At 33.1% G+C, this 17,564-nt stretch overlaps 1 protein-coding gene across 1 annotated transcript; it reads left to right on the top strand.

Moving 5' to 3' along the window:
- The first annotated feature begins 1,795 nt into the window (after positions 1-1,795).
- Positions 1,796-15,636, top strand: LOC118183833 (uncharacterized). Its single transcript, XM_035353441.2, has 5 exons — positions 1,796-2,093; positions 6,889-7,119; positions 11,538-11,638; positions 14,278-14,404; positions 15,297-15,636. Exons 1-4 carry the CDS (start codon positions 1,796-1,798, stop codon positions 14,335-14,337), a joined length of 690 nt encoding a protein of 229 aa, XP_035209332.1. The 3' UTR covers positions 14,338-14,404; positions 15,297-15,636.
- The last annotated feature ends 1,928 nt before the right edge of the window (positions 15,637-17,564 follow it).

Here is a 17,564-nt window from a genome sequence, read left to right on the forward strand (position 1 = left end):
AATAGGCACCCTGTGTTTCAGTATGTATCTCTGTGCGGAAGACCTAGTAATGAGAAACCGGTCTTACACAGATACAAGCGAAGTGAAGCTTAATTTCTCTTCGTGATGGGGGCTTAGCAGTCTTAATTAATGATTCTTTATGGAGAAAGAGCCTTTCCAAAAATAAGTGTAAGATGAGCAGTCAGTTTCTCAAAGTTAATAAATAATTGGTAATTTCTAATATACAATTAATTAAAAAATAAATTAATTAAATATTAGATATTATTAGCATCAACTCAATCAAAACGGTTTAGTTTATTTCAAAAGACAGAAACTTAATCCTTTCTTTAAATGCAAATACAGATATATTTTTCTTCGCATTTTAGTTGCATACGTAAACAGAGATAACTGTTCTAAATAGGAATAATTATCCGTAAATATGATAACTATCCATCTGCAGACATATGAATACTGAACTGGCGCTGCAATTATTTTACACATACAGTTTATCTTTGGTCTGATTAATAAATATACAAGAACATTTACTTCAAGTTTGTTTGCATATGATTATGCAGTCGTCTCAAAGTCTTTCTAGGAAAAGTGTTTAAGAAATGGAAGTAATATTTCAATTCAATGGTATAAATAGATAATAGTAATTCAAGTTTAAAGCATACTAAGTATTTTTATACATAATGTTTTTAAAAATTCTTATGGTAAAAGAGATGATATTTGAATTTTTATATTATTTTCACTTTACTGGCAGTGAGTGATTATAATGATATTCGTGGAACTGACTTGGTGTATGTTGAATTCTTTAAATTTTTTCTAAAAGTTTTAAACTATAAATGTTATCTTCTTATCACTAAGTTAAAGACATTGATCCGTTAAGAAAATGTATTAAGCATTTGTAGTGGCAGATATTCGTAACATGTATATATATGAGATTTTCTGAATGGAAGCTATGAATCTTAGAATTTTGTGAAACACTACTATCTTCTTTGCCCTTGTTTCCTTATGTAAAACTATTTAACCTTAACAAAAGCAATTGAACTCTTCTGTACCTTAGCGGAGCAGCACCACTCAAGGCAAAGTCAATAATTCTTAATAGGGTTCTGAGTTTTCCTATCTTTGAATCTGAAACGCAATACCTATTGTCCCTGGGCTGTTGGCTGCTGTTGTTTCTGGTTTGCTTTGGAGCAGCCTGTGAAACGGCCATGGGGTCTTTCAAGGAGGGGCACGATGCGCCCCACATCACATCATTGGACAATGTTGTCCCAAACGAATGTGCAAGAGACGGATGTAACATTATCCAGAAAGAAAGTGTAGAAAGATTCACGGCATGTCATCTATGATCTCTGTATCGAAATGAGACCACTGTGCCAGAGCAATATGTCAGTCTGTAATATGTAACGGCCTATAGTTATTCCTTTAGTAGCAGGGGTTTCCAACAGCCATGTAAATTTTGCATGTTTTGCTGAGGATGATACGGCATTCACAGCAAAAATTATTCAGCATTAAACTGTGTATTTATTTCCATCTGTTATTCCCATTCCAATAGTTCTCTTATTCCCATTCCAATAATTCTCTTATTCCCATTCCAATAATTCTGTTATTCCCATTCCAATAATTCTGTTGTTCCCATTCCAATAATTCTGTTGTTCAAATTCCAATAATTCTGTTATTCCGATTCCAATAATTCTGTTATTCCCATTCCAAGCAACGCACGTATTCGAATATTTTCAATGCCATATAGTCAGTGGCACTGAAACTTTGGAATATTTTCAGTGTCATGTAGTAATTTTATGGAATATTTTCAATGCCATATAGTCAGTGGCACTGTAGTAATTTTGGAATATTTTCAGTGCCATGTAGTCGATTTGATCCTCAAAGATCGTGCCAAAACGGCGGGCAATGTGAGGAGTCCAATAACTTTTGTAATTGCTTACCGGGCACAACTGGCTCCTTTTGCTCCGATGTAACGGACTGCAAGCAAGAAGAGTTTTGTGGTACAAGCAATGATTCTACATGTATATATGACAGAATTCAAGCAAAAGGGATGTGCCAGTGCTCGAAGTCATATAAAAAATTTGATTACAAGGAAAAAATTTGCAGAGGTAAGTTTCTTATTTCAAATTTCTATTCAGAATGATATCAGATTTTTACTTGAATGTAAATAACACAGATTTATATTCGTGAAATTTCCTGTGATAAATATTAAACTGATACACAATAGTCTCTGTTCCTAATTTTAAATTTTATTTGTTGTAAGTTTTAGTTTTTGTTGTCCCTATTAAAGTGATTATACTTTCATCATTAATTTTATTTCCCGTATTTTTGTGCCATGATTAAGTTTTTCAAAATCAGTATGAGTTGTAACAGAAAATCATTCTTCAAATTTATATATTAAGGGTTAGTCTTGAATTATTATCGTTATATGTATATATGTGAGTGCGAGATGCCAGAGCAGGCAAGCTATAGTTTTACCTTTTATTTATGATGCAATTGTACCTATAATTCAGAATCAGCAGTTCTTTTTTTCGCTTCCAAAAGAAGCAGGTTTAAAAGTGAATGTGACAAATTGTAAAATCTCAGCTAAATAACTTAAATACCTGGGCTGGCGTAGATTTTAAAACTATAGCGATAAAAAATTATCTCCCATCTAACACGGCCAAGAAATTGGTCTCATCTTTGAGCTTTCTACTCTTAGATAGTCAATAATGAATCGCCTCAGATGTATCGAATTTCGAGGTAGGAGCCGCGCCAAACCAATTGCCAGTTGCATATTTTAGCAAAACACTTGATTGAACTTCGAGAAGTGATAAAGCTACCGAGAAAGAAATTTATCAGGCAAATTGGTGGTACGAAAATTTCAGTTTATTATGGTAAAGAGCAAGTTATTGTGAATACAGACATTGCGCCACTGTGCGCTTGCATTCTGGAAAAAATACTGCAAAAGTACTAAAATTATTGCAGATGCATTTTTAAATAAATTTATAGCAACGCGTGAAGATCTAGTTAAAATAATATCGCATAACAGAACAAAATTTGTAAGGCAAATGTTTGAGGAAATGTTTACAGGTATTGATAGGCTTACGACAGTATAGGTGACGGCATAAGACAATCTAAGGTGGTACCTTATCGGCCACAATCGAAAATTTGTAGAAAGGGGAACGGAAACATATTTAAAATTATCCACAGCAGAAAATTATGAATTATGTAAGAAATTATGACCAGTGTTAGGATGATTGCATCACCGAATTGGCATTAGCGATGAGATCCGTAAAGTATGATACAGCTGGAAAAACACCGGCTGAATTATTACTTGGAAGAAAGTTAACTACGCCCCTCGATAAATTTCTTTTTGTTTCTTTTGGATACATCCCGGATGAAACAAAAATACTTTTATGACAAGAAAAAGCGGAATTTCGTTTTAAGTTTTAAGGTAAAGTCTCGAAAACTAAACATTATCTTTCTTTTCACCAGACGAAAAAGTTGGGAAGCTAAGTAATATATTCGAAGGCCCCTTTCTAATTGAGAGAGGAAAACAGTGAGTACCGAAATGAAATGCATTGATGTAAAATGATGAATGTTCAAATGCAAATGTAAATAAAGCAGCATTTTGAGCGCTCTGATTTGTCACTGTTACAAGAAACATAGCGAGAATCACCTGTCCTGAGAAATGAGGGTTCACCAAGGAATGCGGCGAATACAACGTTGACATCCATATACTAAGATCCGAAAAGAAAAAAAAAGTACTGGAAATGGTGAGAAAGAAGAAAAAAGCTGAAGTTTGATGATTCAAACAGCAAGGCTATAGAATAGGGGGTTAGGGAGAATGAAAGGGACAAGGAATTTATCCAAGGGTCAAGAAAACGGCTCAAGTATCCCTGAGATGTAGTGACAAACCGAATGCTAGGTGCTAGGTCATAAATGTTGGACGTTAGACGAACGCAAAGAAGCGGGAAAGTGGTCAGCAGTAGTCTTGAAAACACAGGAGAATAACTGATCAACCAAGCCAGAAACTCTTCAAGCCATCGCTTGAAGAGGAGCCAGTTCAACTGCCGAAATTCAAGACGAACCAGAGGAGATCTCCAACGGCAGATCGGCTGGCAAAGAAACTGCTAGCTACGCCAAAATTTCTTCAGCGCCCTATAGGTATAAGGCTGCTATCACTCATCTGTTTGTTTCGAAAGAACAACTCTTTGTCACAACAGGCAATAATCACAGATCACTTGGGGCTAACATGCAAAGAGAAATCTGGTTCTCCATTAAATGTAAGCTGTTAGCATTCGAAACTGATAGCTGATTGGCTGAAAACGAATTTGCAATTTTTTCGAAAAAAGGAAAAAATCGCGCGTCTCTCTTTCAGTAAAGCAGACAGAAAAATTGTCCGAAACAGTTGTTCGTATGAAAGAAATGTATGTGTGATATGAGCCTAAGAGACCGTTCATAGAAACGCTAGTGATCAACAGATGAACCCATCCGTCGAACAGAAAAATCGGAATAGATCACACCGGTGCTTGTCTGTCCTATGAAGAATTTATTCGTGAAAGGATGGGAAATTTACAAATAAACAAAGGATAAATGAAACTTTACTTTATACATTTTAGTTTATTTTATGTCGTAATGCAACAGCTGCTACTTTAAGTTGAGTCTCAAGCGAGGACATCCTAGTTTTATTCAACAAAGAAACATTTTTCGGTTTAACATAGGCATTTGTCTTGAAGAATTAGTCCAAGAGTCTGTATCGAAGAAAATTTTGATGCGATTTCAAACTAAATGTTAGAACCTAATGTACCTGTGATATAAAGTTCAAACTGAGTAATCTTTTGAATTATAGAATGCTAAAGATATTTATGTTTTTTCCTATGAATTATTTTACAAGAACTATTTTATGAAAGTTTGTTTTGTGTGTTTCGTATTATAAATTTAAATTAAAAGCTAATAAATGATAATATGTAATTCAACGTAAAAGCTTTCATACTGTACTTGAGCTTAGTAAACGTTAGGCTCTTGAGCCAGCACTTATAGAATTAATGATATTTGAGCCTAAGAAGTTAGGTATAGGTTTTTGAAATAGCGTGCTTTTGAAAGCTAGTGTGTCTAAGACAATGTAGGACTTTGATTAGTAGGTAGTTATTGAAACTCTGCACAAATTTACACAAACGTTCACACATTACACTGGTGAAGAGCAAAGCTGAGAAAATTGAATTTAGAATGTGTTATTATGAATGGTAAGTTGATAAATGTAAATTTTTCCATTTAATGGCTAAACCGTTTTTCCTTCCATATTCCTGGAAGAAGATGAAAATAATGATTGTATGAAATTGTTCATGGAAAATCTCACCTTTTATAGCAACAGAAATTTACATTTAGGCATTTAACTGGATGATTGTAACGATTGGCTTATGTGCTAAGTTTAGAATGTAAAATCTTAGACAAGGACGTCAAGGATCTTCGTTCCAATTACTTAAATTCTGGTTGGGAAAGAATGTGCGGTTCTAATGTTAAACTAACTATGATTTTCAACTTTAATTTAACTTCTATTTCAAGAGAATTCTTCACCAGAATACAAATTTGTTTGTAGTGTATTTACGTTGAAGTTTTCTGGTGAAGGTGTTCTTCATCCAAGTTTTCTTCACCAAAATGCAATTGTTTATACTGTATGTAAATTGAGGTTTTCTGATAAAGGTATTCTTCATCAGAATGCAAAGTAGTTTGTAGTGAATAAGCTGATGGTTTCTGATGAAGATATTTTTCATCCAGGTATTCTTCATCAGAATGTAAATTAGTTTTTAGTATATTTTAAGTTGATGTTTTCTGATGAAGGTATTTTTCAATAGAATGGAAATTAGTTTGTAGTGTATTTACTCAAAATTTTTTGGATCTTGAGGGAAAGAGTTGCTGCAAACGCACAGCTCGTTTACATTTCCGCCAGCTATAACCAAATGTAATTTCTCGGCTTTACGTTTTCCTGCAGCCTATTTTTAAACCTACGTGTTGTTGAATTACCTGAGCCAGCTTGTAGCATAAGCTAAGGTGCTGTGCAATGCTGCTGCGCAATCTGAGACTACTCATCAGTGTTTAAAATGGTATCACTGTTCTTATTTAATCTGTATTGCCACAACCAGTGGTTACCCGCAGCACTAGCCTTGCCCTGTTTTTAGAAGTTCAGTTCAATAGAATCTTGTTTAAAATCTTCGTAAGTCTTTGTCGTACTATTTCAGATATAGTGATCGCTCACTACCTGTCTGTTAGGGTTATAAAACTAAAGTTCTAGTATTAGATTACTTATAAACTTATCAATTTAATGCAAACGATTAAAAAATACTGCCATTTCTATCTGTTAAGTAAAATATAACAAATTTAATTCGTTTTAAAGTTTGTTTGGTGAAACAAAATACAAAAGAGAAAGTTTTGGTAAATTATGTGGACTACCATAAAAAAACATTCGCCATATTTTCCAGAAGATTGTAGCACATCTTTAACTTTCTCGTATTAATTAAATTGCTAATTTGATTAACCTCAAACATCGTTACGATTTCACTGGTAACTGTACTAGTACTTAAAATGTGCTGTTAGCGAAAATAACTGCGTATAAAATTAAAACGTAAATTTCTTCAATAGAATTTAACGCTTCAGCGAATTTTCAATGTTTTTACTAACTTCCTGTGTCTTACTTATTCATTTAAATTTCATGTTTGCTTTTGCGAATATAAAAAAATGAAGTTACATCAAAATGGTCTCACTCTTATCATTCCTTCTTATACTTTTATTAACAACAGCAAGATAAAAGCCAGTCGTAACACGTAATCTAAGACTCAAAGATATAAATTTATATAAGTAAAACAATGTTATTATTACTTAGAATAACATGCCGGAATCTCTTATTTAACTTTAATTTTGTAGTACCATGTCAAGAAGGAACATGTGATAATGGAGGCCTCTGTATCAAGGGATTCTGTGAATGTTTACCAGGAACTACTGGTGACTTTTGTGAGCAAATTTCTGCTTGCCAGAATCGATCTTTCTGTGGTTATGATAACATGGCTCTCTGCATTTATGACGGAATCGAAAAGAAAGCCGTATGTGAATGCCCAAGTCCCGATTTAAATTACAGCTACCTTACTCGAACATGTCGTGAGTATAGCTATTGTATTAATATAAGTTTAATGGACATTGTTAATATTTCTGGAATAATTCTAAGATAATGAATAAAATATTTTACACAAAGATTCGAAAAACCTTCCAACTTGAACTCAAAATCAAATTTTATTTTGTTTCCAGTTTTTTGCTTCCTCACACAATGTGAAGAAAATCTTTTAATCCCGAAAAATTTCGGGTATTGTAGTTAAACGGAAATATGCATTTTGACTACCTTTTTGCTTGACATCTGTACGTACGTACTGATTAAAGCATTCGTTTTTCAAAAACGTATTGTAAAATGGATTTAAAGTGGATTCAAAATGGATTTTTTTCGTGATATCTGTACGTACGTACGTACGTAAGTATATATTTCGCATAACTCAAAAAAGATTATCTGTAGCATGTCGGAATTTTGTATATGGGACTGCTATAACATCTAATTGTGGAGCTCCCATTTTTATTGCAATCAACAGTACCAAATATATATATTGGTACTGTAAATATATATATTGCAATCAATACCATATATATATATATGCATGTGCTTGCCTAATGTAAAGAGGATACACTTTCTAAAGTTTTTCAGCTTCATTGCCCAACCCCTGTATAATTTTTTAACAGTGAAAATATAGTATTGTCGTGAACATTACTCCAAGTAGTTATTCTAGGTAATGCTATAATCCAGTATCTTTGCAAATGCACCTGTTGATGGTGCCATCCAGCTATGGGTTGCAAATCATTCAGTAATATTTACCCCCAAGCTTTGAGCGCCGCGAAACTTAAATTTGTTACGTGATGCACTCTGATACCTGTATCAATCAAATCATCTGGATTTGATTGTTACAGGTATCACTGGAGTGGATTATAAAAAGCTTAGTACTCTGTGCCGAAACACTCGATGGCATCAATGATATGTTTGTTTTTGCCAAGTTGCAATCTAAAAATGTCTAATGCCTTATCCCGAAGGCTTCCCGAACAATGTAGGGATATAAACTGAATTTTTATGGTTTTCGCAATATATTCCCCTCCTCCCACGCGCAAATTAGAAGCATTTCTGAAAAGAACCTCTTTTCTTCATTGCTTATTACAATAAGCATACTGAAATAATTACAATGTAACGGTGCTGCACGTGTTACGGAAACGACTACAATTCCGGCTATATACCTTTCAGATGGTGCAGCGTTAAAAATCTTCCGACAAACCGTGGCGTAAATCTTTGTGTGAGAATTTGCAAGAAAAGCTCGAGGTAGATGGTTTTGCAAACAGACTTGTTCGGACGGACTATAGACTGTATGGATGAAACCACTTTTCACACTCTTGTCAAAGTTAATAGCCATAATTTAAGGTTTGGGGGCCCGGGAAATCCCTATAGTGTAATGGAACATGATCGTGATTCTCCAAGGGCGCAATTCTTCCTCCCTATTTCCAGCAGTTGAGTTTTTGGTCCTTTCTTCTTCGTGAGAAAATCGAATAACGGCGACATTTACCAAGATATGCAATCACAAGTAGTTGTTCCCTCAGATGGGGATAGCAATTCCTAGCTTCATTCTGCAGCAAGACAGTGCTCCCCCGCATTTGCATAAAAACATACGCCAGTATCGAAGGATGATCTACTCCATTGTTGGATTGGCCGTGTTGGATCAAACAATATGCCATTCCTTCGTTGACCACAGACATCCCAAGAGCTAAACTTTTGTGATTTTTTCCTATGGGGTTTTGTTAACCCTCTCAGCGTTAAGGCTGGAAAATTCAGTACAGAAGCTTGCCTTCCACATTCATTATACATGAAAATTTCTGCTAGCTTTTAATGTATCTGATTTCAGTTTGGATGTATATTGGAAGAAAAGGAATCAAGGTACAAAAGGAAAGAGTCATTTTTTAATTAAAATCAAGAAAATATCACTTATTCATGACATTTTGAAGAACTTTGAAATTTCAAAGCTAAACCCGTAACGCTCAGTGTTTTTTAAAGGCAAAATGTCTATGCCTCCATTTCTCCAGGTCTTACAGCGACCGACGTAGAGGATAACTGAAATGCTCGAATCATTAACAAAAAATAACTCTGGTGCAGTTTTGACATAATGTGATTTTTCTAAAGAAAATCATATGGATAAGCATTAACAAAATAGTTAACCAAGTTTACCAAGACCGACTTCTTCTCTTCCCTTAACAAATGTGTGCAAAAGCGTACTATGCAAAGGTTGCTGGAGAAGAAAAAAGCACATTGCGTAATGCATATGAATTTTCAGTTGCTGGAATTTACCACTTTTGCTTGTTGACAGTAGCAGACAGGAAGCTGTTCCATCAATCCGCAAAATGTTCGATAGTTAGCAATAATTGATTTCCATCAAACAAGAAATTGAAACATAAAAATTTTACTCATATTTTTGTACAAGAATAAACATTTTCGAATATAGACAATATTTTTCAGAAGAGCACTGCAGGAGTGTTTCAAAATTTTCGCACTCTGCTGAAAGTTATGTAAATAGCCATTTATATTATTACATTACTTCAGGCACTGGTCTTACTGTCTTCTTCATCATTGCTACTACTCTCTAACTGTCAACCAGTTTCTGTATCCTAACAGGTTTGATACCCAAAAAGCCAGTTATTTCAAATTTGAAATCCTTCTACGAAAACCGTTTGCAAGGCATTGTAAAAAGTGTAATATCTTCAACATTCTACACCAAGAGTTTTCAAACATAATACCTTTCATGAGGTCAGTGCTGTCTTTTAATCATAGAGTAGTTGCCATAGAGCAATCCTGTATTTCCATAATTAAAGAGGATCACCTTCCGTAGTTCCTCTTAGATTACACAATTTTGTGATGTACTTATATCATATGTAAAAGTGTTTCCTTTTATTAAACTAGTATGAATTCAGCATTATATAGAGGAAGTATTCGAACTGTAATTTTCTTCTTCACCAAATAATTTTTCATTATTTTAGAACATTCGCGCAAAATCTCAAATCATTTTGAAGATTTTGTTAAGTTTTGTTAACCATTTCCCCGTATCCTCCGAGATAAACTCGTCTATTTGAAAACTTTGCTAAGGCGTTAACAACGGCATACACTCGTCGTGGTTAAATGTGACCTAGACTCCCCCTTCCCCTAGAAAGATTCGTCACAGCATGTTTTTCAACCTGGCAGAATGCAGAGGAAACGAAAAGTGTGTGTATGTGTGTGTGTTTATGGCAAAGCCTCGAGGGCTATCTGCCTAAGGGGAGGGATGCCTTCGTGGAGGACTTTCTAAGGGAAACTGGCTCGTATACACGTTACACATGGAGAAAACCACGAAAACACCCATGCAGCCAGCCCGTTCGAGGGATTCGTACCTCGGACCGAGCTACCAGTGTTCAGCGACTTCACCGCTCGGCCGCTGATGGGGCGCGGAAACAAAAAGAGGTGACACATAGCAAAGAGGTGATCATGCTTTCACCATAGCGAGAATGTATCAGGATCAAAGAAAAATTCACTGAAAAAGATAGGAAATAGGAATTTACTTCCTATCCCCTTTTATTTGGCTCTGCAATGAAACTACTGCTCATTTGAAAGAGTGTGTTTACAGGATCTACTTTGTTGATTTTTAGATAAGAAACTAGGAAACACGAAATAATTTTTTTCTTCTGAGTAAGAAAACCATATTCATCATCTTTGACGGCGAGAATAGGAAGTTTTCTAAATAGGTCTTCACAGGTGATGAAAGAGACAAAGAAACATTTTTAAGGCCAGTTTCAGACCTAAAACGTTTATCTTTAGAGGAAAAAAAAAAAAAAAAAAAAGAGGAAAATATTTTAATTTTGAAGGACGGGGAAGTGGTTAATACAATTTATAATCATAATCATATTGTAATACAAATTCATCACATATTAATATATTGCCTTTAGAGGATTTAAATGTTCTACAGCATATAATGTTGATAAATTGTCGATTACGACTCTTTGTAATAAAATAAATGGCTTAAAATTTCCAGGTTTTAAGAAATAATAATTTTTATCCTAAACATTCAAAGGGGTGCACAAACAAATTCAATTAAACAATCAAAACAACAAAACGGTTTAATTAAAATAAATTAAATATTCGCCAAAGTAGTCTAAAGCCCTAAAATGACAAATTTCAGAAGCGCGAAGAATTAAAATGAGAGTTATTATATGACTAATGATCTTAACATAATCGTATTATGATGGAGCCAAATTCTAATCCTCTCGTCACCCATATTTCTTAATATACGTATTTAAGAAATTATATATTAATTTTTTTATCTAATTATTTATTTAAACTCTCAAAAATTAATCAACAATATTTTGTTTGTTTCACATAAGAAAGATGATATTTTTTTTAGACTTAGTTAGTTATTTCTTCTAACAATATGTACGTAAATACCCAATTAATAACACTTTTTACTTTATAGATAAAGAAAGCAAAGGATATCTTGCACTTTTTCTTGGAACAACAGCCAGTGTTCTGCTGATATTATTCTCAGTTTTGTTTTATTTGCGTTATAAAAAGCAAGTATGTATATTTTTATATACCATTCCTGTTATTACTAATGTATTATATTACGTATTCCCTTTATTCGCAGTCAAGAGTAATAAAATATGTAACACAAGTACAGTTTTACGAAGAACAAAATTTCTGCATTACATTTTACTTCATTTCAAATCAAAAGGTATACACTTTTGAAATACTAAGTGATTCTTCATTTCGTCGAGATCACATTATTCTGTACAAGCGATGCATGAAATTATCTAAACTTTCAAAAAAGATAGTAATATAGTAGTAGGATAGGAAATTTAGTGAAAAGAAATGAAATATATTCTAATACTGAGTTTTGAGGATTATATATTGTTTTTAGCATTAGAATAAAAATTATTAATTATTGAGAGGAGTAGAATAAATATTATTAGTTACTGAGAGCATTAGAATAAAAATTATTAATCTGTGGTAAAACGGATTCCAAGTTTCAAATTAATCATCTGTCTGCTTCAGGCTGATACGTAACATAAAAGGGCCCACAAGCGGCCGAGCGGTAAAGTCGCTGAACACTGGTAGCTCGGCCCGAGGTTCGAATCCCGAGAACGGGCTGGCTGCATGGGCGTTTTCGTGGTTTTCCCCATGTGTAATGTGTATACGAGCCAGTTTCCCTTAGAAATTCCTCCACGAAGGCATCCCTTCCCTTAGGCAGATAGCCCTAGTGTGCTTTGCCATAATTAAATACACCACCACACCGTAACATAAAAGATGTATGTCAGAGACAAAGGCAGGCAATTCTTCCGCTTCAGTGGCACAAATGTTCATGGCATATGCTGGGAATATATAATTCATATGGGAATATGTATTGTATGTAAAAATAGGTTGTGCGGTTCTTTTGATTTGAATAACCAATTATTTTATGTTTTGAATCTGTACTGTCATTTTGTCTTTCCGTTTTCCCACGAGAATGCAAATAATTTCGAGTGTATTTATAGTGAGATTTGAGATTGTTAAGACGCAGCGTGTTCTGCCACTAGTGGCCACGTTACTAGGTTTGCTATTTTAGGTAATAGTTCCTGCCTTCGACTCTGCATTAAAATTGCCGATAGTTGAATCCAACACGGTGAAGTTTTGAGCCAGCTTCGCGTTAAATTACTCTGTGTAACCTTTGATTATTATTCTATTGAAATTTAAGCTTTTCATTTTACTTACTGCTTTTGGAGTTTCTCGCAATAAATTCTGGCGAAATTATAAGCACTAGGAGTGCCTTATGTACATCTTATTTAGTTTTAATTAAAGGGTCTTTTACACCTTACCAAATTTTTGTTGTACTTAGGACTTAACGATAAATCACTTAAGTTCTAAAATAAAGTATAACTGTCGATGTAACCCTCAAGGAGTTAAAAACTGTACATGTAACACTCAAAGAGTTAAAAACTGTACATGTAACACTCAAAGAGTTAAAAACTGTACATGTAACACTCAAAGAGTTAAAAACTGTACATGTAACATTCAAAGAGTTAAAAACTGTACGTGTAACACTCAAAGAGTTAAAAACTGTACGTGTAACACTCAAAGAGTTAAAAACTGTACATGCAACCTTCAAAGAGTTAAAAACTGTAGATGTAACCCTCAAAAAGTTAAAAACTGGTAGATGTAAACCTCAAAGAGTTAAACTTTACAAGATAATGTAATATGTAATATCGAGAATATATATTTTATATAAAATAAGGTAAATAAAAATGAGCAATGAAATCAGTAGTCATAGTCCTATCTATCGAATAAATTAGAAGCCAAAGGAATGGAAAACTGCTCTGGTTTCAGTTAAGTACTTAAAAATCTTTTTTCAGTTAGTTGTACAATAACAGATTAGACACAGAATCCATCATATTTTCGATGAAAAGACCCTTTCGTTCGCTTTTACTGCCGTGGTTAATTGCTACTCAAATTCATTACGGTATTTTTTTGTAACTGTTGTTGCCTTTGGTAAAATTCTTTATATGATAACCAACAGATGACAAAATCAACTGATGTTTAACAGTAAAATCGAAATTTAATAACACTTTGTAATCACCTTACGAAGCGTATATCAAGCATTTTAGTTATTCTTTGACTTAGGGTGTTTCTACATACGTCCTCCAGAAAATAAATCACCTGTTTTAAATTGTAATGGAAGAATTTTCTGACCCAAAAGAGGAATGTTTAGCCAGAATTATAATAAACAGCTGTCTTTAGGCAAATTTGAAAGGATACTTTTGATAACATTTATGGCCCTTGGAAACCTAAATAAACAGTTTAGCTATCATTTTATACTAGAAACTAAGATTACACTTCTGAAGCCAATTTTCTTCAACTAACTTTTAGCCAAATCTTTTATTTTATTCACTCAGAAAACTCACTTCTTGAGCCAAATCATTTATTTGAATTAATTTGCTTAAGAAAATCTTTAACATCAATTTTATTTTTTAAATTTTCTTTACAGCTGTGTCTGTTACTGCGTATTACGTTCTATACTGTGGGTTCAATAAATTACTTTCGTTTTTAAACAATATCACTTGCTTGCCATTTATATATTACTGCAGATTTTAAACAAATTGAAACTAGTAGTCATTCATTGTTTAATCTATGTGTAAAATACCTAAACCCTGCTTTATAAAAAATAAAACCTTTTTTTGCAGAAAGTGATTCCGATTTTCCCTTTTCATAAACTAAAGGAGAAACTTGAAGGTAAAGTGTGAGTCACGGCTATATATAAACTGAAAGATTTTCGTCGTATATGGAAAAAACGTTACGTACAGCCCTCAGGTAAGCAATAAGTTATCAGTTGCATCTAGTGACAGTAATAAAATTTAGTCATTACGTAATAAAATTTAGTCACTACCCCGCTTGGGTGGCAGTCCTCGTGTGCTTTGCTATAATCAAAGTAAATCAGACTACAAAATTATAATCAAAGTAAATCAGACTACAAAATTATAATCAAAGTAAATCAGACAAAATTATAATCAAAGTAAATCAGACAAAATTATAATCAAAGTAAATCAGACAAAAATTTTATCTTCGTAACCTTTAAAGCGTACTTTAAATATTAGAACATCAACATATAATCTTGAAGGAAAGATATTTTAAAAGATAATAAAATATTTTTGCAGTATTTATGTTTCTTAATTTATCCTAATTTTTCTCTATACGTTTCTTTTACGTCCTTTTGAATAAAATAAAACTTACAAAAGAAAGCATTGTAATTTATTTATATATGTATAAGGCAACCAGTCTGGAAGGTGTGCCTTATACATATATAAAATGTGCCTATGTACATGAACATGATTAGCTAAAGATTGCTGTAATGAAGGACAAATAAATATTTGCTCCTCCTTTCTTACTTACTTTGTCTTTATTTTTTAAAATAAATTGCAGTACCGCTTTCATATGAATGAACTAGAGAATATTTGTATTTCGTACAAATAAGAACTACTTTATCAGGAATATGATTTTCAGATTTTTGTCATGGGATTTAAATTATCCTATGTTAACGATAATTCTTCTATTTCATGTAAAACATTTTATTGTAGATTCCCTTAACAAATGCCTCTGTGAACTATTTATAATGATGTGCATAACTACACTAGTACTTTTATAATATTGTTAAAGATGAATATTATATAATTATGCATCTCAGACAAATAATGTTTTCTTTTAGGTAAATATTAACTCAAGAACAGTGCATTTTTGACGTCATCATTCCAGCAAAAATTAGTAAATGGAAAGAAACTGCGCATCTTTGAAGAAGACGTTCAATTGCCATTTTTTTAATGCTCTTCTGAGTCAGTTGCCTGTATTATTGTATTCATCAAGATGATTACACATAGTGCTATCATTCTGCAGTTATGTTTGTCAAATGTGAATTTTAGCCTATTCTTGTCCTAAAATTTTTATTATACTTCGGGATAATTTTTATGGATTTGTTGTTGTTATGGAATTCCTTCTATTCCTTCGTACAAAAGCCTTATTGCTTTAGATAAATGTGTTAATATGGCTAAATAAACATTTTTCTTAAAATAAGCATCTTAACTGCTCCTTTTAATGTTTGAATATCACATTACGAAATATTTAAAAGGATTTATCCATTTACTGCTAGTTTCATTCTTATTAGAAACAATTCAAAAGTCCCTTCAGTGATAAAACCAATTCCTTAAAGTTCGTAAAATAATTTTTTTTACAGTTGTTCTACTTCTGATGCGGTTTATATGAATGATTAACATTTGCGCTGTATTCAGAAAATTTTATTCCCGCAAATGTATCCACAACAGTATAAGCACAATTTTTTGCCTAATATACCGAGCATTACTTTTTTAATGCATAAAACTAAATACTTTCTTCTCGATAGCCATTTGTTTCTAATTATAATTGTCAACTAATTTTAATAAAACATAATTGAGGACAAAAATGAGTAATGAGTATCTTTCCACTCCAGTGAAGCATAATGAAGTGATTTAAGTAAATGAGCTGAGGCTTTTCTTTGCTTTTAATTCTAAAACAAGTAAAAAGGAGATGAGCCTTCTCTTAAGAAATTTCAAAATAGATACAGGAAAACTATTCCAAAAAAAGCTAGCATTTTAATAACGATTTTGCATAAAAATAATAGTTTAATTTCCCTACATAACTAACATAGGAACCGGTATATGATGGTGAAAACTAATTAAGTTAAACTAATGAGGTGCAAACTGGATTAAGAGAATTATTTTCTTACAGTGAAAATACAGCTTAATAGATGGCCTAGTCCCATTTAGTAATATTTGACGCACCTCATCAACCTTGCATGTTTCCAAAGTAATTGTCTTTTCTGTTGTGTCGAGAGCCCTTAACTACCTTAAAAAAAGCCCCACCACGAAAGTAACTCAATGAAAATGCGCACATTTGAAATTCCTTCGAAACTATTGCATATGTAATTAAAACCTGAAACTGCTGACTGGTATAGTGTGATTTCTATTCAAACCGAATGAAATTTTAAAAATAAAATAGCTTTTCTTAGGATACGAACCCATTTAGGAGACCAAAGAATATCAGTTTGGGCATATCTGGTATGTATGTGTGTATATAAGTTACGGTGAAACACCGAAATCTGGAGAATGTCGACTTTCACCGGTGAATGTCAACATTCACATAGTCGCTTGGTGTATGTCCGAAATATTTTCCAAATACTCTTATTTCTGACTTACACCGGTCAATGTCGACATTCACCGTGTACTAATGGTGAATGTTGAACATATAAGAATATTATATTTTCTTCTCCGTAATTCAGTTGCGAAAAAACGCACTTGAAACTTAAAATAAGAACTTAAGAATATAAGAACTTAAAACACACAATACATTCAAAATGAGAAAGGAAAATAATAGAAGTTAAAAACTTACTTAATTCTACAGTACGTTCTAAATGAGAAAATAAAATAATAATAACAAAAAACTTACTAAATTATGTGATTTAAATCTTATTTATTGCAACAACTTAAACTATTATAACACTTTATGACCTCTCTTTTCGACCTACACCAGAGCATATCTGTGATTGTCGACATACACCGGTGAGGGTCCGACTGTAAAAGAATGTAATGCAATATTCGATCTTTCACCGACGTATTTGGTGAATGATGACATTCTCCGTTGAAAGTCGACATTCTCCAATTTCGGTCTTTCACGGTAACTACATCATTCTGTGTAGGAAAGATGATATCTGCTCAGTGCAGAATAATAAATAATTTGATTCCATGCTAAATGATTCGATAAAATTCCTATAGTGGGACCCAAGAATGGCAGACTGCTTAACATCGCTGTATGCTGGGAGATTAACCAACTTCGATCCCAGGCAATGGCAACATGTTAGTTTTTCGTTGTTTGCCCCGTGTGTAAAATGAATAGGAGCAAATTTCCCTTAGAAATCCCTTCACAGAGGCATCCTTACTCGTTGGCA

The sequence above is a fragment of the Stegodyphus dumicola genome, chromosome 11, assembly GCF_044657685.1.
Source record: "Stegodyphus dumicola isolate Sdum_Otavi_A_Nest chromosome 11, ASM4465768v1".
In the NCBI taxonomy this organism is placed as follows: Eukaryota; Metazoa; Arthropoda; class Arachnida; order Araneae; family Eresidae; genus Stegodyphus; species Stegodyphus dumicola.

Coding starts and splice junctions, on each gene's coding strand:
- LOC118183833 (XM_035353441.2), top strand. CDS start 1,796: ATGCCATATAGTCAGTGGCACTGTAGTAATTTTGGAATATTTTCAGTG. Junction 2,094..6,888: donor CAAGGAAAAAATTTGCAGAG/GTAAGTTTCTTA, acceptor TTAATTTTGTAG/TACCATGTCAAGAAGGAACA. Junction 7,120..11,537: donor CTACCTTACTCGAACATGTC/GTGAGTATAGCT, acceptor TTTACTTTATAG/ATAAAGAAAGCAAAGGATAT.